This window comes from Oenanthe melanoleuca, chromosome 6 (assembly GCF_029582105.1).
Source record: "Oenanthe melanoleuca isolate GR-GAL-2019-014 chromosome 6, OMel1.0, whole genome shotgun sequence".
NCBI classification, from domain to species: domain Eukaryota; kingdom Metazoa; phylum Chordata; class Aves; order Passeriformes; family Muscicapidae; genus Oenanthe; species Oenanthe melanoleuca.
Genome location: NC_079340.1, coordinates 27,378,748 through 27,404,402, shown reverse-complemented (window position 1 = coordinate 27,404,402; position 25,655 = coordinate 27,378,748). Strand labels below are relative to the sequence as shown.

The window sequence follows — 25,655 nt, the reverse complement described above, 5'->3', positions numbered from 1 at the left end:
TAATGAGTTAGGATCAGTTCTTCATCCTTTGCCCATTTTCAATATCTCTACTGCAATTTAATCACTGACATATTTTTACTTAAAATATTAGAACAATTAATGGCTTTGTAGACCTTGGCTTCCTGTTTCAGAATTTTGGCAAGTGGTTGTCAATGTTCAGATCAATCTAAGCTAATTGGTTTAGTAGTAAATCACTGGTTTAGCATTAATCTGCATTAAGGTTGCATCATTTAGAGCAACTGAATTCCACTCTGTGGAGTTCACTGCTCCTTCTCCTAAATTCTTTGTTATCTGTAATCCAATAAACAAGAACAAAATTGTAGCTCCTGCTGTTAGTAGGTGCTAGCAAGGAAGATGAGCTAAATCAGCTGTGAATGCAAAGAAATAATGAAAATATTGTGGTTTCCTCTATGGTGTATCAATAGGCAATAGCAGCAGTGTGGAGATTGCTCAGTGAAATTGAGGCAAAGATCTCCCCTGCTCTGTAACTCCATGATGCCAATGGGTGCAAAGGGCACATTTTGGCTGCTTGCCCCTAGTGTTGTTTACAGGGAGTCCTGCTTTTGTTCTGTATCTGATGGAGACTTCCTCTCTTGTGTCCGTCATCTGCAGTTGCATAACCTTGGTGTTTTAATCAAACAGCCAGAGAGACTTGCAGTCCCCTTCCTGGGCAGGGTGGCAGCAGGACAGCAGCAGGACAGCAGCTCTCCCCTCCTGGGAGCTCTGCCCTCCAAGGGGCAGGAGAGGGGGTCCCTCCTCCTGTGCTCTGGGCTGCTCAGAGCCAGCACAGCCTCTTGCAGGCAGGACAGATCCAGGTGAATCTGAAATGGAAGCTGCTTACAGGCTGAAGGGGTTCTGGGCTTTCTGACTGGGTAAAACACTGGTGGCACTGGGATGGGAAAATGAAGGTAGAAATTGCTGTTTCTTCCCATCTGAAAGCTGCTCCTTGGGCTTGCTCTGCTTATCCAAAAGGTGAAATCGTGGGAAAATTTCTGAGCAGAGAGAAATGGCTGTTCTCACTCACTGAAGCTTTGACTTTGCAGCAGGAGGGAGTGGAATAGGACTGAGAGAGGGGCTTGGTATCCAGCTTCCCTTGCTTCATCCACTCCCATACATCCCTCATGCACAAAACGTGAATACTAATGGCTGTTGGCTTCTTCTTCTGTTTTGTGCCTGTGAGGAGAGGTGTCACTAGGTAGACTTTTGTATACAGGGACTTTGAAAGTGGCTCTTAGTTCGAGATACTTGGTAAATCTCTGTGGTGAAATGGTTAATGGGAGGAGAAAGGAGGAAAGAAAATCAAGAATGTTCTTTACCGAGGTCATGCAGACACAGGGCAGCTGAGAGGAAGACAATGGTAGAATGGATGATTGTGGTTACAGTTTTTGCATTATCCTACTTCTGGTTTTTTTGTTATTTTCCTTTAAAGAGTGAATCTTTATGATGGGATGCAGAAACACGGTAACAAGATGCTCATAGCTTGTTTGCTACTGTATGAATTAGATGGTGCAGCTATCTGTGCAGCTTCCAATAGAAACATTTAACTGTAAAATGCAAAAAAACACAAACCAAATTAGCTTATCAGTTATTATACATCAGTACAGAAGATATACCATATTGTTTCTTTTTTAAGTTGTTAAACATTTCTTTAAAATGTGTTTCTCTTTCCTATGGAGCAGCAGCAAAACAGCTTTTTTAGTTACCTTTTAGAAATTCCAGTTGGTGCAGAAGTTGGAATGAGTTATGCCTACTCTCAGTTTGTTGTGTGTCTGCTTAATGCTTTTATGATCATCCTGCTATTGAAATGGCAGCAAATAAATTAAAAGAAAGGTTCAAATATGTAAAGGTTTTTCCATGCTGAAACAAGTGACCTCTCTAGGCAGCAGATAAAATCAGAGTCACAAATGGAAAATTCCAGAAGCTGGAGTAAGGCGATAAAAATTTATTTGCTGTAAAATTGCAATATGTAGCCAAATTGTGTAAAGCAACTTTTTAGCTTTCTTTGAGGTCCTCTGTGGTTCATTTGATAGGACACTGGACTGGCAAATACTTGTTGGGAGAGATACATTTGCAGAACAGATTTAGGCGCCTCTTTTGAGAGTCCTATTTATAGTTTAGTGTGGAATCAGAAAAGGAGGAATTTTTCATTTGGCACAGTGACAATTAAATAGTTCAGCTTGATCTAAGGGTCGTTTGTATCCAATGCCCATGTGGTGGGCTGTCATCTCCAGACACCATGGACTTGTGGAATGCATTGCTGGATGTTGAATGTTGAGGCACACACTAAAGGTTAGTGTTTAGTGGAGAGACAGTCACATCTCTCAGCACTGCAAAACAAAGAACTTGTTGCTTTACTCTGCAAATTAAAAGATTGGCAGGATGCTGCTTCAATCTGGTGTTGCATGGAGCTCTCAGGGAGAAATTCTTTAGACCAGAGAGTCTTTACAGCATTCCTGCTGATTTCACTGAGCCAAAAACTCCCAAGACAGGCTGTGGGGTTTATTCTGCACAGTTAATCCAATTCTGAAGTGGATTTTCAATATCAAATCTCCTTAACCTTAGGCATGCACAGTAAAGGATGACACTTGCACGTGTGCTTTCCTGTTGGGGATTCCTGCCTTCCTGCAGTTCTCAGCATTAACTGTGGTGACTGTCAGTGAAGGTTATTATGTTTTTATCAGTGACAATATTGACTGTGTTCATGAATCAGCTCAATAAATTCAGTTTATAGCAGGCGAATAATGATGATTTTATATGGTAGTTTTGAAAAAATACAAAGTTTAAACCACTGTCTGTACTCACTGTACCACATCTCAATTTATTGCTGACTATGTGTGCATACTGTAAAGGTCACACAGGTGTGACGAAAGCATGATCTCCTTTCTAAGGATTAGTAATAGCATAAGCTGTTTGGAAGCCAATTGTTACATCAATTACATAAATATATGTTCAGATAGAAATAAATATTTGTACATACCTGCAGCCAGAAGATTTACCCGTTAGTGAGCTTCTATATTTTTGTATTGTATTATATTATATTATATTATATTATATTATATTATATTATATTATATTATATTATATTATATTATATCATATCATATATCATATCATATCATATATCATATCATATCATATATCATATCATATCATATATCATATCATATCATATATCATATCATATCATATATCATATCATATATCATATCATATCATATATCATATATCATATATCATATAATATCATATTATATTATATTTACTGGCAAAGCAGAATAATGTAATCATGTTTTCTCATCTGTTTCTAAAGATAATCTGACGGCTTCAGGTGTTTTTTTACGTAAGTGTCTGTGTTAAGCTTCTTAATATTTTGAACAAAGCCAAGTGTACTTGTTTCTTATTTTATTTTGCAACAGATTAGTGTTTAGTCTTACTCTTTATTTTGCAGACTATTACTGTTCTACTGAATAATAGCATACTAAGAAAATCCTGCTTCCAAGGATCTCAGAAAATCAGATTTTGTTTTAAGAAATCCAGATGTCTTAATAGATCAAAACCTCACAAGTGTTTTATTCCCGAGGAGTCTGACTTGAAAGAATATAAAATTATTATATTTCTAATAAAAGCACCAAATCTAAACCCCCAAATCCTGGCAGATAAGAATGATTACACTAAGCATTTTACTGAATCAAATGATTGATGTATTTGCTGAATTTTAATTTCTTTTACTCTGAAAGAAAGATGGCATGTGATTTTAAACACCAATATCGCAGACTGATCTTGTTGAAAATGTTATGACACAGGTGCAGGGCAAAGCCCAGCACAGCAGAAAGGCAGGGGTTGGAATCCAGACCCTCAGGCATTACTTGCTTGAAGATCAATCCTATCAATAGGGACAATGTGATCCCAAGGTGCAGGATGGCAGGACCATGGTATGTGCTGGGAAAGAACCATATTCCTCTCTGGTGGGTCTGTGCATGTAGTGGGATTAGTTGCACTACTTAATTACAAATTTCTCATGTTTGGACTTGGTTGTTTTTTAAATCTTATTTATAGTACAGAGAGTTTTGCAACACTTTTAACTACCAGCTAAAAGTGAGCAAAATGGAGATGAATTTAGGTAGTTACAAGGTCTTTTAAAGCTAAACAGTTTAATAAAGAGCTAACACCTACATTATTTTTACTTTTGACCTAATAGCCAAACATTTGTGACTTGCAGTGCAGCACTAGCTATCTAACCAAAAACTACTACCCAAAATTGGGAAGAAGAGGAAAGAAGGAGACAGAAGGAGACAACACTCAAGAACTTTTATTTTGTCTTATTCTAAAACCCTAAATTCAAAACCATTCACCATGTGAAATTACACATTTCTATACTAGCTACACACCTGTGACTCTAACTCCATCACTTAAATTTGGAAGCCTTCTCCAAGGCCTCAACTCAAAAGTGTTTTCCTGGGGTATAATTTTGTAAAAAACAAAATGCTGTGATTGAGATTTCACAGAAGTGATGTCTCTCTGGGTTGATTGACTTGGGTTGGACAGTGGTTAAGCAGTAGAAGCCTGGAGCAGCCTTTCTTGTCAAAACCTTGTTCCAGGCTTTTTGCTGGAAGCAAGGACATTAAACTGATTATATTTTCCTGGATATTATTTAGTGGAACAACTTCTCCACTTTCTTTTTCTGTTTTCTACCTGCCTTTTCTCTTCATTTCTTTATGAACAACAGATATCAGTTTAATTTTGAAGAAATTGTACAAAAACTGTGTGCTTATACTTCTAAGCCATGATCTCATCTGTGAAGAATGAGTGCAAGATAAAAATATGAACACCAGCTTTTAAAATGAGAATAACAAATCTTAAATCACAGCTAAACTGCTTAGTATCTTACTCCTACTTTTTCAATATTATCAAGGTACAAGAAATAGCAAAACAAACTGGTTTAACTCTTTGCCCTTGTGGAGTGATCTCAGTATGGCTCTCATGCCTCTTGCTGAATGTACAAAATATTTTTCATCAGCAAATAAAAGCAACATGAGCATGTTGTTTAGCTGTAGTGTACTCTTTGTGACTCTTCCACCCACACTGTGTTCAAGGAAGACTTTATTTAGTTTGTACAGTGTAAAAGGTATTTAAAGAAAAAGAGTTATTTTGCTTTCCTTTAAAATAGGTACTCCTTAATAACAATAAGTGCCAAGGGATTGTTTCTAGAATTCTATCTATTCCTTTTGCATCTCTAGTTTAGGATATCTGAGTCAATTCTGAGTTGTACAACAGGTAAAAATTTTAGCCTTGACTTAGAACAACAAGATTAAAACCAAAGATCCTCTGGGTGTAACGACTTTTATTTACAATATTAACCTCTGCTCTTCATGTCTTTACTCTGGAGTAGATTGCATTTTACTCCTAAATCTCCAGCATGATTTACTGCAGCCTGTATTTTAAAATTACATTTTATGTGCATGCTGCTGTAGTCTACCACTGCAACTCTCATGGCTGAACGATGTGAGATACAGCAGTGCTAATCTCTAGCACATGTGAAAAACAGAGGAATGTACTCAGAGAACAGAAAGTCCACATACCAACAAGCAGCTTCTGTGTCAGCAGCTTCCTGGAACAAAAAAAAAAAAGAATGATCATCACTGCAAGCCTTTTGAGGGTGTCTGAGGATCCCAGGAAGGGGTTAACAGCATCCATGGGTGTGTGTCCATAGGCTGTACTCTGCACATCAAATCAAATATTTATGAATGAAGGTCAGATGTGCCCCTTTCAGGAGGCTGTCCTCTAACTGTTTACAAAATACAGCTTGAAACAGCACACGGCCAGGTTGAGTCACCACCTGACATCTCTGATGTGTCAGAAATGTGACATAATGGCACCGTGTTGGTGGGGTTCAGCCCAGCTCCCCACTTGAGCCTCAAATGCTATTAATAGTAACACACTGAGTCATAGAAGCAAGAATGTCAGACTGCCTGTGCTGTGCTGCTCTTACACGTTGGACTGCTAACAATAGAAAGCCAGCCTAGATTTGTTAGAATAGAATAACTATTTTTTCCATGCGTGTGCCTGCATCTCTGGCTCTCTCTCTCTCTCTCTCTCTCTCTCTCAGTGATTTATTTATTAAAGAATGTCACTGAATAAGAGATACCTTCTGGGTGAGGCAGGCTGGCTTGTTTAATTTATTTCTATTGTCCTGGGTGGCATTTGTACAAAACATCTAAAATTTATTTTCTGCAAATATTTTTAACGCTGTGTGCGTGGTCTGATTTTTTTTCCAGCAGGTATCAGCCATCTGCTGCTCTGTCTGGCTGATGCCTACAGCTTGTTTCTTTACATTAATATCTCCCTACGTAGAGTAGCATGGAGAAGGAATTCCCTTGTGGAGGTGTGAGCAGTGTAAATGTAGGGTGCAGTATGAATGTAATTTCACTTCTATCTTGTAACATAAAGCACATTTTGCACTGAGCTGTGGTCAAGTTGGAGCTTTTACTCAATGAATCTTCTTATAATTTAGCCCAGAATATCTTTATATTTGTTCCAGTTCTCTGCTACTGAGATAATTTCTGTCTTTGACAAGTCAGTTCATTTCCATTTGCCATTTTCTCTGCCTTTAAACCACAAATATAAAATTTGCTCTCTAGGCAAAGGCATGAACGACACAGGTTTATTTTGGGGAAGTCACTGGTAGTTAGCTAAAATGAGGAACTAAGTAATAGTAGTAGCAATAGAGGGTCTCCAAAATCTTGATGCTGTATATATGTATATATATATATATATATGTATTTTAAAAATACAAGTGGCTTGTCTGGATATTCAGGATTTTGGTTAGTCATATTTCCAGTCTTTTCTTGATAACTGTGAATGAAAGTTTGCTTGTAAGAGTTTGCTTTTTTCCTCTGACTCTGACTTGCATCTTTTAATAGAAAGCAGAACCTTGGTATATGAAGATGAGACTTGACAATATTCTAAAGGGTTGGTTTGTTGGTTTATCAGCATCAGTTTACTGACCAATCCTCTCTCAGGAAAACCATAAATTGGAAGGTCAGTTTGCTGCCCAGATTCTACACTGGTGCTTTGCCTTGTTGGGGATGTGTTGGGGGGTGAAATTCCTGTCCCAGTGCTGCTGTTTCAATACACTTTCAATACACAATACACTGTCATCTCAGTGAGTACCTGTGGCTGTCATCTGCAAAGGAATATCTTAGGAGGAGTCATTGTTTACAATTTTTTGGTATTTCAGGATACAGCACTTTGACCCACAGCAAACATTTGTATAGCACTGCCTGTTTTCGGAACCCATGTGCTCACTGAGCAGTGATAGTTCTCATTTTTATTGTTTTTATTGTTGTTTCAGTAGAGAATAGATAGCTATTCCCATCTTGCACAAACTGTATGTTACTCTAATCTGTTCTATGGTCAGTAGGCATTGAGAGAGCATTTATTAGCATGTTTTGTTGTCTAATAATTGCTTTAAAGCTAAATCCAGGAGTGGATAAACTGCTCACCATAGAAAAGCCACAGTGCTGCAGCCTGCCTCAGCACTTGCCTGCGCTCATCTTTGTTTGCCTTCTTGATCCTGGCTCAGTTTGAGTAAATAAAATAATGGGAAACTGATAAATTCCACTTCAGCTCTGTGTGTGCGTTGGAGCAGCTCCCCTGCTCTCCCTGCATGTCCCTTCAGCCTCTTGCCAGTATCCCGGAGCAAATCTCAGCATTCGGCGCTCCCGGCTCGGCTGTGCGGGCAGAGGAACGCGCGGCGCTGTCAGGGCTGCAGCCAGGGACGCTGCGATCCAGCGTTTGTTCCAGCGGCAGCTGGAGCTGCTGCTTCCCACACAAGGGGCAGAATCCACGGGCAGGGATGAGCTGCCATTAGCCACAGGAAAAGACCACAGGGGGAAAAGATAAGAGAAACGAGAAGGAAAGAGAGTGATGAGCAACCGCACCTGATCAGACCTCGTGGGAAACCTGAGCAGGGGAGATCATTATCTGGAATAAGCTGCCTTTTTTCTTTCTTGCTTTTTCCTTTTTCTTTTTTCTTTTTTTTTTAAATCCATCTCAGCCAAACACTGCTGGAAAAGAGATTGTGTTTAAATTACTTCAGCTAATTCTTGCTGCTTCCACCACGAAGAAAAAATTGTTTGCCATGGTGAAAGAAAAAGGTAATTATGTTTATTGATAGACTGGAGCTGAAACCTAATGTGCCAGCCACAGTCACCTGAGGTTTAAACCTTCACATTTAAGATGAGCCTGCTGTGATTGGCAGCTGTTGTTTTCCTTCCTATAAAAATGCTCTGTGAAGCCCTGCAGTGGATTGCACTGATTATCATTGTACCTGCTTTAATAAGGGTAGAATCTGGAACACATCTAATTTAGTGTGTCTGCACAGTGGGGTCCCTTCTGTGTGTACATGTTTGTGGTTTTTTTCTATGATATAACCCAAGTTGACAGTTCTTTACCTTTATTTGTTACAGTTCAAGTAGCTTTGACCACTGCAGCAGCTGGTTTAGAATTTTAAAAATAAACATTGACATATTTTAAAGATAAACATTGATATAGTTCAAAGATAAACATTGATATATTCAAATCTGGACTTGAGAGGTATATTTTAAATTTTAATGGATACATGGATTATATGTGTTTTTGCAAAATGTTTGAATGTTGCAGCAGTAAACTCGTTATCAATTTCAGGTACCTATAAGTAACATTTTAAGCCTCCTACAGAAGAATTTGCTAGTTTATAGAATTTAGGAATGGTTGTAGGGTGTTTCCATGCAGTAATACTGGTCTATGTCATTTATTGTATCATGAAGATGTGAGATATATTCTGAGTTGTATTTGAGTGCACTGGATGTGGTTTGGGGGCATTACATTACCACAGAAATTCAGACTCAATCTCTTCTGTGAAGAGGAGAGTCTGTATTCTTTACTTTTGAGGATTCTGTAAAAAAATAATGTGGGAGAAATTCAAGCTAGGGAAGAAATAGAAATAAGAAGGAGTAAAGTTGAGTAAGAGTGAGCAGTTTTGCGGCTTTGAACACCTGTGCTAAGACTTTTTAAAATGTAAATAAAAAGTGAGTGCAAAATGCTAATGCTAAATCTCAGCTAAATGCTTAGATTGAGGAGAGCAGGACAAATGCCTCATATATGACAAATGCCTGCCACAGTGTGTGATGCATATCAGGAGGATTGTAGTAATAACCATTATCCAGTCTATTGATAATATTTATTGATGAAAGCCTGTGACCCAGCATAAATTTTATTGACTACTTAATAGCTTTGGGATCCCTTATTTCAGATTTACAGGATTACTTTTATAATGTCAGTGGTGAACTGATGACCTGCTGCCCCTATCAGTGAGCCATACCAGGGATGGTTTAAATAGGAATTTCACCCCAAATACTGGAAAGTGCAGGTTTCAGAATCATTTGAATGAACTAAGTCAGTCATCTTTTCAGAAAAATAAGTGTTCAGTTTGTCATAACTGTTGCTTGTCTTGTATGATGCATTTTAAGACAGAGCTGCTGGTTTTCTCGAAATGTACATAAAATATTTGTAGCATTCAGGTTTGGCCCTTTTAGATGTTTCTGTCCCCTCCCCCAGCTGATGTTCACTAGGTTGGATTCCCTGTGTTACGTGGGGTTGTACCTGAGAAATACCCTGTAAATTCAGTTTTAGCATCTTGCACCATGAAACTTGTCATTTTCCTGCAAAAAAATTAAAACAAGCCTGTCATTTTTGTAAAAAATGGGAGGAGAAAATCTTCATAGAATAGCAGGAGAAGTTGACAATAAGTTGCTGAAGATCTGAAAAAGACTTGTGTTCAAATTGCTTCCTTTCCCTGTCCCCACTAAGTTTAATGCATTATTATAAAAGGTTATTTATATTTATGCTGGGTATAAATATTCTTTTTCCTGTTCACAGAGATAATGGGCTAAAATAACTAAATGCTCTCTTTAATTTTGGAGTGCAATTACTGATATTTCGTATCTCATGGCTGCAGAGGGAGAAAGGATGATATCTGATAAATATTTTGATTTTATACATTATTACTTTCAAATAATTTCCCCAACAATTTTTAAACTTTTGTTTCTGCCTCAATTTTCTTTTTTCTGTTTTTTGCTTAGGTTTTTTTTTGTTTTTGTTTGTTTATTTGGGTTTTTGTTTTGTTTTGGTTGTTTTTTCTTTTTTTTTCTCTCCTCTGCTTTAGTCAGAAGGTCAGGATTTATTGCTCTAAATGTCACTCTCTACAGTGATACTCTTGCAAAATGCAGTCAGGACAATACAGCTGGTACCCTCCCTTCCAGCCACTGCTGGAACTGGGGTTTGAACAGGCTGAAAATGCAGCTCAGTCCAGTGTCATTTCACAGCCTTGTTAAGTAGGCACTGGAGGGGCTGGTTTCAGCTAGAAAAATATAACTCCAATTCACTGAATGGTTGGTAACAGTTTTTAGCAAATTAGCATGCTTCATTATGCTCATATTGTAGAATGATTTCAGTGTCTGCCTGGTTAGTTCATACACAAAAAAAATCCTGAGGCCAGGGTGTTTTCTGCTGACACCAAACGGCGCTTCCTCAGTTATGTCTGACTGATACCACATTTCCATGTCTCTGTGTACTTATCTATTTCCAATTATGGGCCCTTATTATCTAGTTACTCAGCTAAATTATTATCACTGTGCTGCATCCCAGGGCAACTTTCTCTCTTATCTTTTAACAGAAGGAAAGTTTACACGTGGATAAGTGTGTCTTGTTATTAATTCTCTCCGGCAATTTAAAGCCCATATTGAATAATCTGCATTCTTGCTGCTTCCATGTTGAGATCAGTGTGTGCTTTGGGGAGCCTGCTGGCCAGGTTTCTGTGTGATATAAGTGTTGTAGCTTCATTTTTACCCCCATTAGATCACATAAACTGAAGATTTAGCCTGATTCTTGATTTCTTGAGCAGTTGATGAGAAGGCAGCCATGGTGTTCAAGTGCTAGTCTGTGAAAGCATGTTGGTAATCAGCTTACCTGGTGGTAAGCTGCTGCTCAGGTACCTGATGAAATCTTGGGCAGGATCATCCATGGACAAACCCATGAAAGTGGATTAGCAGCTGTTCATGCCATGTTTCTGCATGCTTGGAAGGGAAAATGAGAAAATACAAACAGTTGAAGATTTTTTTAGTTAAAGAAACAGGCACAGAGGCTTAATGATTTCTGTTCTTCATATACTGGTGCTGCTGAAGGGAAGGTGCTGGCACCTACTGGGTACTGAGTTGCAGTGATCTTGATCATGTTTCCATGTCCTCACAACTTCTCTGTTGGTGCTGGCTTCCCCTGGGAGCCACACAGAGGGTGCAGTCACCAAAATGGTGCCATATTTCCTGTATTGTTTGGCCCATGGTCTGGTTTGGTCTGGTAGAGAGATTTTGTTCTCTGTTGTTTTTTCTTCATGCTTTTGATAAAGCATGTTAGTGGTACCCTTTCATGTTTTGACCAAGAGGACTGGTTTTATTCTTGCAGTAGCTCCAAACTTCCTCTCTTCCATTTGCCAGTCCCAAGAGCTGTGAGCCCCCAAAGGAGCTTTTAGTTTTTCTCTGTATTTGTAAGTGCTTTAGATGGGACTTCCCTTGAAGGTAATGTTACATTGCAAATGTTACCTGTCTTCTAATTTAAATGTGTTCTCTCTTGGGAACTTTGTCTCACCAGGGCTCTGTGTATTTGTAGTTTTAGCATTTATTCCTGTGTTAATCAGGAAAATGTTGAGTAATGGGATTTGGACCCTAACACTGTCTCAGTGTCATGGTCGTTGGTGAAATATAGTCTTGATTTGAACTCATGATTTTGGAACTTTTTAACCCCAGGTGACCTGGGAAAGTTTGTTGCTTTTGGAGCACATGACAAGATTATGCAATCACACACTGGCAGGGGGAGCATTGGGTTGTTAATTTTCTTTTTGCTTCAGTTTACTTAGTTTCAAATTTGGTTCTGCTTAGTAGTTTGCTTTTGGGGCTGGGCATTCAGGCCTTTTTTTTTTTTAATTTTTTTAAATTTTTTTTTATTTAGGGCATGTGCTGCCTTGTACAAACCACAGAAAAGGCATTTTATAAATATGCATAGCAGCAGATGTTAAAAAATACACTTGTAGTTAAAGTACTAAACAATAGAACACTTTTGTGTTAGAGGCTCTTAAGGTGACCTTGAGGAGGTAATTTGATCTCTCCTTGTGTTAATCTGTAAAATGAGGATAAGAACATTCCTCTTGTCTGCCTTGATTATTTGAATAGAGGTCTTTGGAGCAGAGAGTTTCTTTTACCTTGTTTCAAAGCTGTGACAAGGCAGTCTTAGTGTTGGGATTTCACTACTTCTGTTTGTGCAAAAAAAAATAAAAAATAATATCCAGTGCTATGTGATTATCTTATAAACATCTTATTGCTTTTAAAAGGCAGTGAAATTATAAAGGAATTATGTTTCTATTGGCACATTTGCAGCATTGCTTTTCTGTACTTTCTCTTTCTAAATTTATTTTTAATATTAGGTTTCAAATTGCAGTTCTGGTGTGCAGCATTGATACTGAGAGAAACAAAAATAACCAAGGAGATGCCAGCTCAGGCATGTTTACTGGAGATTTTAATTTTTTATTTTTTTATTAGCACTTAGTTCATGTGAGGGTACAAACACTCATATCCAAAGCACAGTGTGCAGTCCTGCCATGCCTGACCACTTCCCATATTTCCCAGTAGTGGAATTCCATACATTCCTTGCATCCCAGCTGTGTGTAGGAGCCAGCTCTCTGAAGATAGGATGGCAGATATTTTATACTGAGAAATGGGAGAACTTTTGCTATTGATCTCACTGGAGGGGAGGGCTTAGGGGGTTCAGTCATTAGAGACCACAGAGTTCATGGGTTCAGGTGGCGGTAGAGGAAGCTACAGTGAGTGGTGAGAGCCAAAAAAACCCCAGTTTTGAAAAGGGGAGGTTCAATCAATTTCATTTTCTCACAATTAACAAATTTCTGATTGCTCATTCTGGTTTTGAAGATAAAAGCAAGCAAACACATGCTCAGAGAAGCACACCTCTGTTCTCTGTGGACACTTCTCCTTCACCTTGCTGGTCTCCAGTCCATGGCACTCACTATCCTCAGCACCTCTGGTGAGGCATGGCTGGGGCAGGACACTGGTACCAAGCCACTGCTGCTCCTGTCCTTGTGCTGCTGCTTTTTCCTTACTCAGTTATTTCCACAGGAGTTGCTCTGCTGGCCACAGTCCTTTTGGAGTTGTTCCTCCTCCCTAGTCTCTTTGCCTGTGCTTGAGGCAGCTGCTGTGCTTCAGCATTTCTCCTGCCCCAGCACCATTTTTGTTTCTCTCTTCCCTGTGCTTTGGTGTCTTCTCTGTCCTGGCATTGTCTCCTGTATCTCACAGAATGAAATGGGTCAGGCTGGCTCACCTGGTCCAACCTCCCTGCTCAGGCAGGGTCATCCTAGAGCACAGGCACAGGATTGTGCCTGGAGGGTTCTTGAATATCTCCAGTGAGGGAGACTCCACAACTTCTCTGTGCAGTCTGTGCCAGTGCACAGTGAAGTGCTCTGGTCTCTCTCTCATGTCTCCTGCTCTTTGTCCTTTCAATGTTTGCTGCCTATTGCTGTGTCTGTGTTTTTGCAGAGGTTCTCTGTGCTCCTCTGGTTCTGTTTTGATGTGCAATGGGTCAGATTTGCCTTTTGCTGAACTGGTTGGACTGACAGTGACCAGCACATTCCCATCCTTGGCCACCTCCTACACAAGTCACCACTGCAGCACCATCACTACCAAAGCCCTGCTGGTTGTGGTGAATACAATTGAGTGGGATAAAAAATTATATGGTTGCTTTCCTTGGATGAGAATGCAAAAGGCAACACTTCTATAGATAGAGTCTTGGCATAGTAAAATTGTATAAAAATACATTAAGCTAGGGCAGAAAAATATTTTTCTAGAGGGGAGGTAGGAATCTTGTCAGGAAAGAATTTTCAAGTTAGGATGTAATTTGGCCTGCTACTGTAGGAGAGTCAATTATTTTTGTAGAAAAATTAAAGGATACCAGGGGAAAAGACCAACTTCCACTAATCAAAATGTCTTGTGCCCTTTGGGTGGGAGAAGCCAGGGAACAGGAATCTTTTTTTGTTCTGGGGCAATCCATAACTAATTTAAAAAGGATTATTTATAACAAAGTTGGTTTTCCACCTAGAGGACAGTCAGTATCCCCAAAAGAATGACTAATCTTTGCCTTCATTGAGCCTGGATAACTTTCAGGCTCACTAGGGATCTGTCTAAGGAGGACACTTAGGTATTGTCTTAAGCCTGTTCTGTTCAGGAGAGTGTCTTGTTGAGTCTAATTGAATCACTGGGAATTAAAACTAAGTAAGTGCTTCAGTATTGCCCCAAAGTTGGGCCCAATTTTTAGAGGCTGTGTGATATTTAAAAAAAAAAAAAATCATATATTTTATTAATGGTGGTCATTATTTTGTATTTTAGGAGACAACTAGAGAAATAATTCTGAATATTAAATGTGCTGATCATAAAGTGATATAAACCCAGAAATTATAGAAGCCTTGTGTCAATCAATCATGCACATGATTTGTTATTAATAGCAGCTGTTCTGAACTGAAATGTTGTTGCTCTTATGCTGTACAACAGAATAATAGGCAAGGTTCTATAAACACTCTCAACAGGGTGAGTAACTCCCCAATTCCCACTGCTGTTAGTACCACTTCAGCATCACACACATCAGTATGATCTACATGGAAGTATTGTGGAACTTTGTTTTAGTTGAGCATCTGGCTCAGAAGCAGTATCTTAAAATTATATCAAATTAAAGAAGGGATTTGAATAGAAATGAAGCCTTGCAGAACATTGAGTGTTATTGTTTTATTACTGCTGTATTGAATGAGAGTCAATGAATTAGTTGTTTGTTCAAAGAAGCATTTGTATTTTCTTTTCTCCAAAGGCACCTCAAAACAGGATTTGCTGGGTTTGAGGGTGTCTGATTGCTATCCAGCAGTGGAGGTGCTAGCCAGAGGAACTGGCTGTGCTCAAGGGTGGTGTATTGGTCAGTGTTTTCCCTGTTATAGTGCATTTACCATAGAATGTTAACAATTGATGGCCTTTAGGAGCACAATCATTTATTGTTGAAATAATATACCTCAGAAACTGACTTCTGTGCTGCAATGTTTTTAAGGTCTGGGTGCCAACATGGGCAATTAAGCACAGGGCAGGGCTTCTGAAGTGTCTGGTTTATCAGCTCTGCACATGGCAAACTATCCTGGGCATCAGGAGCCCTGGGAAGATTTATGCTGCTCATTTCTGTGGCTGTCTAGTTTTAATTTGGGGCTGTGTAGCTCATCCTTAGGAATGCCAGAAGTGAGGGTGGTATGGTACTGAGTGATGGGCATTTACAAGATCCTTGATTGAAGGAGGGTTTCTAAGCACAGGACACAGAGTTTCTGTGGTTCAGGGGTTGGTTGAGGACAGGTCTCTGCAAGGTCTTGTGAAAAAACCCTTGGGGAGATTCCTGGTGGTAACTGAGAGATTTTGCTACAGATTCTGTTTTGAAAGCATCTGGGAGACCACTGACTTATGTAGGACAGTATTCCTCACCAGATAATCTCAGGGTGAAGAGAGGGAGAATTGATTATTAAAATTAGCATTTTGTATTGACTTACTTCAGAAGGAAATTTAATTCCTTTTACTGCATGGAATACTCATGCAGCCTCTAAAAAGGGCTAAGGGAACTGTGGTGAGTTTGAAGCCAAAATCCCCACGTGGGATGCTCTTTGGGTAGCTGAGAGGCCTGACATTTGAATGTTATTATGGGTAACCAGCACTCATCAGTAAGCCAGAATTCCCATGCTGTCTGGAAGAAGCAGCTGTTTTTTGCTAACTTCAGCAACTTGCTTTCATGTAGCCTTGAGGGTCCTTAAGGATTTGCACTGAATAATTTGACACTTCTGTTTATTCATTATTGTGAGTAAGGTTTTGATAGTGGGCTTGATGATCCTTGTGGGTCCTTTCCACCTCAGACTATTTTGTGGGGGTTTTTTTTGAGATAGAGACATCAAGTGATGTGTATGAGATGGTTGCTCAGAGTATGTTGAAGAGCTTTTGAATTTCTAATTACCTCTGTCCTATGTTAGAAGAAAATCACTCTTATGAAATAGTGAATGATCCTCTTGTGTATGTCAGATGTGTTGAAGGCACAACTCAAATTTTTTTTGCCACTTGTAAGACTTATAAACAGTTACTTCATGTTAGAGACTTGCAGATGTTGGGTGTGAGAAGCAGATGATCTTCCAGCCCTTCAGCAAGGAGTTTTGAAGGGTGAGTTGATTATTTTGAAATACTGTCCTTCAGAAGTTGGCTGTGGAACCAAGTGCAGAGAGCCTTTGTGGATGTGATAAAGATCAAGAAGGGCATTCCCAGAACATCAGATAAGAGAGTCTGGATTCACAGTCTCTTTATCACCCAATTTTTATGGTGATCTGTCTCGTGAAAAATTACTCTGTACTAATGTAGAAATATGGCAGAATAAATTCACTTTGTGCTTCTCCCCTTTGGCTTGCTAACCACTAATCAGCAATCCATCTGTTAACAATCATGTTGAGTAAAGCAGGAATGCAGGTTTTGATTCAAAGACTTGCTTGGCTTAGTCAACATTTGTTTGATCATCATCTGTTTCTCAGCATGTCTTAGTTTGCTGCATACTTCATTGCAAGATTAGTGCCTTTTCATTACTGAAAATAGTTTTAAAACTCCCTATTGCTTTTTCTGTTTGAGTTAAAACAACTCCTGACCATACTCAGTTAAGAAACTGCTCTTGACTCTTTTTTGAAAGGATTACAGTTTTTCTTAAACAAATACAAATGTAATCATTTTGTCAAGCCCTTTTGTTCCTGCTAAATAAAGGTGATGCTCTAGAATGTGCTTCTATTCACCTGCCAAGTGATCAAAGGCAAACATGTGTGGACAGACACAGCAGAAGTTCCTCCTTGCTGCTGTTTTAGAGAATGACAAACTCTTCTAAACAGGCTCTGATGCTTTTGTGTTGAGAAGAGCATCAGTAGATCTGCTGCAGTTTCACTGGGCTGCAGGGCTGAGTTGGCACTGAAGTGTTTCTACCTGACAAAGTGAGAAATCACTCATGCTCCTGGTGGGTCCAAAGCAGGAGTGGGATATCCTGAGGTTCCTGCTCAGCCATAAGGGTTGAACTCCCAGTCCCATTCATGCTTTGTCACTGAGAGGCTGTGGAAATTGTACAATAAATTACAGACTGTCAGAATCTGTGGTGGAATCCCCAGTGTCCAGATAAGGATATAACCCCTACATAATCACAACCAAATTTTCTTTATCTCTCAATCACTATCAAAGGAAAACTGGATCCACCAAACACATTTATTTTAATGGCAGAACCATTACAGGTACATTGTTTTATTTTGTATATGTTTTGGAAGGTGATCTTCTTTCAGATAGGATCAAGCAGGTGCTGGTGTTAAATATTTCACTTAATACTGAACCATTCATATGCATAAATCTTCACAGGGCTGAGGCCTTAGGCCCTGATCTTGTATGCTGTTCTGTGGGGAATTAATTGCAGTATCAAAGCCTGAGATAGCAGAAGAGGCATGGGAGGAGGATAGGAAACAGCAGGAAAAATAGAGAGAAAATAAGCATGTTTGCACTTGTGTTCTGAAACTTTGAAACAAATGTGGTTTTTTTCTGTGCTGTATTTTTAAAGATTATTATTTCCTTGCCTTTTTACACATTTGTGTGTGTGGCAGAAAGCTTTTTTTTTTTTTTTTTTTTTTTTTAAATAACATAGGAGTTGTCTCTTATTTATGGTTACAGTTGTTAATATTTTGGGTTATTGCCTGGCACTCATATCTCTACATTTTATATTTTATTCTTTTAGCTGCATTAGCTCTATGTATGGGTTATGTATACCTAAAAATAGGAAAATATTTAGATACTGTTTTCCTTGATTAAAAATAATGCATGTTTCATCTCCTGTTTTTAAAATTTGCTTTCTGGTATTGAAGCCTTTGCATCCTATTTCCATGCAATGTTTGATATCTTTGCTTACAACTTTTTCTCAAATGTTGTTTTTAGGAACTACCCTAATCATTCTAATTTATCTAGTTAAACTTGTAAATGTCTTTATAGGTTATTTTTCCTTTTAAAAAGTTAATTTTTTGAGGAAGCAATGCACCTGGTTTCTAGACTGGACATGTGCCATCTCTTCTGTTTAGCATTTTGTGGAAATCTTTTAGTTTGCTGCAGAAGCTGCCAAGAGATGTGGAGGATGGGGTGGAGGGAATGGGTACCAGTCTGTTCATCACTGTCTTGTAGCCCCACATCTGGCCATGAGATGCTCTTTTGAGGGTAGATATCTCTGGTGTACTTTATTTATTGTAGCTGAAGAACTGAGGCTGAGAAGCACTGATTGTGGTCAGAATTGAATTGGGCACATAAGAAAAGTATCCGTTTTCCTTAGGTCTTCTCTTGGTTGAACAAGTAGAGAGTCAGAGCAGAGATGGAGGACTGGGGCATTGGCAGTAATTCTGTCTGGATCTAAACCAGAGCAGACATGGGCTGTGCTGTCCCTCTTTACATGACTTTTTCTCCTAATCCTTCTTTCCTGTGCTGTCCTACTTGCTGAGCTGTAACTTCCATCCCACCAACACCCCAAAAAAAGGAGTGGGAGGTAAAATGGGGTGTTTGGGATGTCTGGAGCCTTGTGCTGCCACTGGGTGCACGGGTCAGCCCATTGTGCTTTCACATGGTGTGAGTGCCACAGCTCTGATCTGGGCACTGACTTCTGCAGAAAGAGCTGCTGCACTGCCATGGTCCTGTTTGCATCTGCTGTTTTCAGCAGCAGATGAATGGTAAGGGGAAAATGATAATACTCTTATGGAAAATGTGAGAAAACATTTCAAAACTGGCAAAAAGCTACCAAGTTTAAGATTTTTTTTTCTGCCTTGTTTTAAAAATAGCTACTCTGGGTATCTGTAGACAGCACAAATAGTTTTAAGACAAATTGGCACACTGTAGGAGTGATACAGACAAATTTGCAGGAAGAATGAGCTTTATAATGATTCTTCAGACCTGATTTGAATGGCAGTAGTATGAGCTAGCTGCAGCCTAGGATTTTCCCTTAGGCTTTCTCATACATGTGTAGGCAAGCAGCTTGCTAGTATCTCTTCATGGGAGTGCCTCCTTCCAGGATTTCCTGGAATTCCTGAAGATCCCTGTCAGATACCTGTGGCTCATGACTGCAGTGATATCTTTATCAGTCCCTGGCAGCTGGGAGGTTTGATTTCCATCTCAGTCACTGCTTGGTCACCTTACCCGATAGGATTCTGACAGATTTGATATTCAAGAACTGAGTCTGCAGATAAGCAAAATGACACTGCATTTTCACCCTTCTTTTAAATAGCTATTTCAGTACCTCCTCGAGTCTCCACTGTGCTGGGCTTGTACAAAAGAGGAATTCCTTGGAGACTGGATGGGCTATAGTCAGACAGGCTTTACAAACCAGGGGTTACAGACACTTATCTCTGAAAGAAACACAAAGGATTGGAGAAAATTACTTCTCTCTTTGCAGCAGAGCATGGACAAGAAGTGATAAGGCAGATTCCATTCTTGAACTTGATTCTCAGGTGTCTGTCCAGCATCTTTCAGCTCAGAACATATTTTTTCCCAGCTTGTCATCCTGTGCCCAGTGCCCACCTGCCTCCCTCTGTCCTGTCCCAAGCAAGGAGCTGCCCAGCTGCACTAACAGTGGAGCTGCTTGGAGCATCAAACAATGAGGGAATTTTATTTTTAAATTTAAAAAAATTATTTTCAAATTTTGAACTGCAAATCCTGTAAATTAGTTTAAGAAATCATACCCTCCAAGGCCATAGAAAATAATACAGCTTACTGAAAGCAGAAAGGAGTGAGGAAATTTTAAAACAAGCTAGCAAAAAACTTGGAGTAGTTTCACACCATTACATCTGTGCTTTATTTTCCCTCCTTAATAGTTCAGTCTTCAGCCAAGAAAACACAGCAGTTGAAAATCAGCATTTCAGAGAGCATGCAGTCTGTGTCAGGTCACTCCTAAGATATAAATGATAAAGTTGTGACATTCTAAGGATCCCCTTGCCCATGCTGTGCAGCAGAGCACAGAGGTTGTGGAACTACAAGTCACAGAGATTCCGTACTCTAGAATACAGCTTGAAGTTACACATTTTACAGCATGGGTAGGGTTGACTGAACATAGCTTCAGGTTTATTTGTGGAGGTATCAATGCAAATAGAAAAATAATAAAAATTCACTTTTAAAAGAGCAGTAGCCCATTTAGTCTTTAAATTTAGAGGAAGCTCCTTTTTTTAATTTCAGTTTAGAGTAGAACTGAACTAAAAATATTTTGTGACTCCACCTTGCAGCATTCCCATAGCAAGGTGTTTCCCAGAAGCTTTTCTGACTTCCAGTTAAAAGCCAAGATATTTCCTGGCTGGCAGCAGATACATGGAGTCTTGCCAGCAAGAATCTGCAGCTAAGAATCCCTTAACTTGAGACTTTGATTTCCTAACACTTCCATGTTCAAGGAGAGAATCATCAATAAAGAAGGCTGCAGTATTTATTTTCTTTGTTTTCTTTATTTCTTTATTCAGCTGCATACTCTTCAGGTAATTGCTGTAATTTCCATTTCAGAAAGCTTTGTTGTGAATACTGAGGTCTAATTTCTATCTGATGCAACAAAAAATAATTGTTTTTAAACACTCAGAAAATGATCTGCTGAAAACACCCTGACAGAACAGTCTTCAACTTTGCACAGCAAATTAAGTCTTTAATTTTGCTCAGAAAATACTTTTGGTTTCTCATCTGAGCATTGAGTTGTGGTCTTTTCTCTCTCCTTTTGTTTTTAATTATTTCTTTGCAGGTCTGAGGTTTTCTGAGATATTTAGACAAAATGCAGTAACAAGTACTCTCAAACTGTTAGAGTTGCTTTGAATTTGCATCTATGTAGCAAATGTACATCCAGTTGCAAAATGTAACAAAATCAACATTGCTTGATTTACAAGGGAATATAAGGAATGACAAAGTAATGGTGAAATGTCTGCAGAGTGATGTTAGCACAAAGCAACCAGTGGCAAAGACTGTTTTCCTCACAGATGAAGCTGCTATTGATTTTTTTTTTTGCTATTCTTTTTTATTTCTTCCTGATTTAAATTATGTAATCCAGACTTCCCAGTTGTCCCAATCAGTGTATGTGTTACTTTGGGTAAATTGGATATTTAATGGGACATTGATTTGTCTTATTTGAGACCTAAATGAGTTTAAGAAAGCATTAATTATTCATTGATTATTCATTTAAGCTGGTCTTGACAGCAGGAGTGGAAATCTCAACCTAGCTTGTCTTGAAAAGTTCTTCTTGGTGTATCTCTGACCAGAGATTTTATTTGTTAGTTTAAAAAACATAGTCTTCAGGCAGTGCCCAGCAGTCCTGCACAGAAGCACCCATGAACCTTGTCATGCTGGGATGTGACAGGCTTTGTCACAGGTGTCAATTCACTTCTTTGCATTGGAACTGGCAAGAACTTAACCTGTGTTTATCTTACACATCTGTGCTGTGGTGTGAAGACAGTTGTGAGTCCTGATACTGAACCAAGAACTTGACTGTCTTAGGTGCTTATGTGACTCTTTCCATCCCAGTCCCTGGGACCCTTGTCATGGCATTTATTCTCACATATTTCTTCTATTCTCACATTATTCTCACAGCAGGCTGAGGTTAACAGTGGAGTTGCACCTGGTTTATAGTCACAGACACTGAGAAAATAAAATATTCAGATAATTTAAATTTAAGCTGGTAGATCCCAGGCTCAGTGACTTATCTGAACTTATGGCTTTATTCCTTTAGGGCTAGGGGAAATCATCCAAAGAGCCCAGGTATCTGTTGTGGAGCAGGGGTTGGAATCTGGGTTATCCAGATTCTAAATTAATGATTGTCAGTGATTGGACTGTCTGAAGTCTGTTGTAATTGTCTTAGACATCATCTAGAGTTGCCTTGTTACATCATGTGCAGTCTGTGGTGCCTGAGAAAATATCCAAGTTGCTGTGGGGAGGGTTGGTGCAGGCAGAGCCTGAAATATGGATTCAAGGTGTGAAATCCCTGCAAGGATGTGAACCCAGCTCCTGACTCAGACCTTTCCAGACCCAGACCAGAGCAGGTTAAAACTGACATGTCCAGTAAGCTGACTGAGCTTCAGTCAGAAACATTTCAAAAAGCTGCTTGGAAAGGTGTTTCTCTTTCTTTAAATCTCTGTTCTGTCCTCACTGGTAACTATGAAAGGTCACCTCTGCCTCTGAAAAGCCTTGTGTGCATCCAAAGGAAAAAGCTTACAAGCAATTCCTTGCAGGAGGGTGAAAGTCAATTACTCGATTTTGACCTACAATGTCAAATGGAGGCCAGTAAGACAAGCACCATAATTAGCTTCACTTAAGAGATCAGCCTGGAAATAGCAACTAACAGTATTTGTATTCATTTAAATGGCTTTAAAGGCAGAACTGGAAAGAAGCTGCATCATTGGACCAGCCTTGAAAGCAGTGATTTATTCTCCTGTAAAGAGCAGAGGCTTGTGTTTCAGATCAATACCAGAAGACCTGGAACCTGGTGTGCAGAATGTCAGGGTGTCCTACACATGTGAGGTAGAATAAGCAGAAATGTTGCAGGAACAGATTTCACATTGCACCATTTAAATCTTAGTGAGCATTTTCCCAATATTTTTATCCATTTCCTCTTGTGAGCAACTTCAAAAGTCCACACTGTTAACTTTAGTTTGCATCAGGCCCATCTCAGTCTGTCTGGATCTGAGAGGAAATTTTGCTTATAATAATTTAATTTGTTATTAGTCTTCTCTGTGTTTGTCTTTTATTCTTTCTTCCCTTCTTCCCTTCTTCCCTTCTTCCCTTCTTTCCTTCTTTGTTTCCTTCTTTCTTTCCTTCTTTCCTATATATTTCCTTGGTTGCCAGTGAATAGTTTTGTTTTTAAGAATAATAACTTCCACTCCAGAAACAGTATTGCATTGCAGACTATTAGATGAGGTTCACTCAAGGAAGGCATTCAGTGAGCTTTTACTTCACTGCAGCTGCTAATTGAAATACTGGTTGGCATTACCAGCTGAATTCTGTTCACCAGGATGGGCTGAATCACTGCTCAGGGGAAATAATTTAAGTGAGGCTACCAGAGAAAGAGGTATTAAAAACTTCAAGCTTGAGTAGAGGAATTCAGCCATTTTCTATGAAGTCTGGGGTGGGAGATGTGAGTGGTGATAGGAACAAGAGAATAACAGTTATCATGTTAGTTTGGCTGGATGTGTATATCAAAAATTGCTTAGAATATTTGTTATTCTCTATTCTTGATGCTGTTGCTCCCCTAATCACATATTCAGCTCTTTTATTATTAATCTTATATTTATGTAATGCAAAATTATAGCAGCATTTTGTAAAGCATTTGTAAGTAAGGCATTTATAAAGGAGAATAATATAAAAAGACTTAATGGAGTGCTGAGGCTTTTCCCTTAGAAATCCATTGAAGAAGGGGAGGAATCTGGTGCAGTAAATATGAGCAAGGTATCTGTAATATTGCTGCATAAGCAGTAACCTGAAAAACAGCATAGTCCTGGCTGGGGCGATGCCAGGAACTGATCAGGAAAGAAAAAGATCTTGAGAAAACTGAGATAAAATAATGAAGATGTTTCCCACTGACAGTGAGTGTGGTGTACCAGCACTCAGTCCTTTGCAGGCCAGGAAAAGTAGGACAGGAATGGTGTAAAGACAGAGGCGTGGGCAGAGGCATGTTTTCTCTGAAATGTTCTGATGAGCACCACGAGTTTGAGAACAATATTACAAGGAGGAAAGCTTTCTTCTGCTAGAATGGGATGTGGGAGGGGGAACTGAAGGAACATAGGTTTGTTTGGGAACATTCTGGGTAATACTTTCCACTTCAAACAGTTCAGTTGAGATTAAATCTTGCTCCAGCTTACACCCGTGCACTTCTGTTAGGGCCCCAAGCTGCCACATCTGAAGAGAAAGTTAAACGTGTTTTACAGAAGCCAAATGTGGAGCAATTAAACTTTTATTATGACCATGAAATCCACAGACTTTTCCTGTTCCTATCCAGGCTCTGCTATGGGTGGTTGGGTAGCTGATTGCCACTACCTGGAATTGTGTCTCCCTGACAATATTGCAAATAGTTTTAGGGTAATTTCTGCCTACTCAAAGTGTCTCTAATTTGCATGCAGAGTAACTTCTGCTAGAATTCATGGCAGTAGAGACAAATAATATTGGTTTCTTTCCTCTTCAGGAGTACTTTCCCTGCATTAGGTATCTGCTGTAGCAAAAAAGAGATGTTTGTAGTTTATTTTTAGGGCAGTCATTTGCATACAGACTATCTGGTTCATCTGGTTTCCCAGAACTTGATTTGGAATTGCTTTCCTTCAATCCTTTCTGTTTGGATTATATTCTTTCTTGGATTAAACTAATTTAGTTTTGTTTCCTTGTGTGCTCATCCAATGATTTGCACAAACTCATGTTCTTGGAAAGAAAATGGCAGACATTCTGAAGCACTTTGTGGCACTGACACCAAGAAGGAAATTTTTCCTTATCTTTCTGTAGCAGCCTCAATGGAAAGAAGTAGTAGTTGATGTGAATCTCTTAAACTACTGGTTTATGAAACTACTATATTTAAAAAAAATGGTGGTAACTTCTTGGGTGAGCTTAAAACGTGACATTTGTATCATGATGTAAAGTATCTGAGAACACAGAGTTTTGTACAGGAGAAAATATTCTTCTTGTTTGGGTTGAAATATTTTTTTTTGTTTGCTTTACAGTGGCCCATCCTCAGGAGCCCCACCACCCCTCTGAGAAGCCAGTCATCCACTGCCACAAATGTGGGGAGCCCTGTAAAGGGGAGGTGCTCCGTGTTCAAGCCAGACACTTCCACATCAAATGCTTCACCTGCAAAGGTAAAACCTCAATATTCCTCTCTTAGAAATGACTCCATTTGTGCAAATGTGCCTTGACCAATTGATGGGAGGTTGTGCTTCCTGCCATCAACCCATTACAAATACTCACTTTGCTCAGTATCTGAAGGTTTTGAAGGTGGGATGGGTAAAGAAAGGTGGTGATACATAGGAAAATTTTACCTTTTTGCAGTTTTTAGTCTAAGTGATTTTTCAAGGAACTGAAAAATTTTTTTAAACTCTTGATAGCAGTGACTGTCTTTCATTAGGGATAGTTATGAAAATTAGGGTTCTTTGTACTCAATTGACTGCTGAAAGTACCTGCTTTCAAAAAACCCACCAAAAAGGTTCTGCAAAGATGTTGTAAGGCTTTGTGCCATGGAGCTGCCTTGGGAATGGGGATAGTGCTGCCCATTGCACAGAGAGAGAACCTGAGGGGCTCTTGGCAACTCCAGCTCATGCCACTGAGCCCTCTGTGACCACAACAAAGACTCTGTGTTTTTTTACAAAACAGAGGTTTAACGAAGCATTAAATAATTGTAAAACTATGCTTTGTGAATTCATTGCCTTTGAAGATGGGTGTCCCTGGCTCCTTCACAGAGTTTCTGTTTAATGAACAACAATGCAGAGTTGGTTGAATTGAGTAACC

At 39.2% G+C, this 25,655-nt stretch overlaps 1 protein-coding gene across 26 annotated transcripts in view; it reads left to right on the top strand.

Moving 5' to 3' along the window:
* Positions 1 to 25,655, top strand: part of ABLIM1 (actin binding LIM protein 1) — a 189,317-nt gene that overhangs the window by 66,701 nt on the left and 96,961 nt on the right. For 23 of the 26 annotated variants that reach the window (XM_056494501.1, XM_056494502.1, XM_056494488.1 and 20 more), the window contains one exon: positions 24,875 to 25,009. Coding sequence is in view for 24 of the 26 variants with exons in the window: in XM_056494488.1 (XP_056350463.1) it covers positions 24,875 to 25,009 (135 nt within the window). In the remaining 2 variants the exon portion in view is untranslated. Of the gene's footprint in view, positions 1 to 7,740; positions 8,157 to 24,874; positions 25,010 to 25,655 lie in introns of those variants that run through there. The other 3 variants (XM_056494498.1, XM_056494487.1, XM_056494495.1) reach the window with 2 other exon arrangements.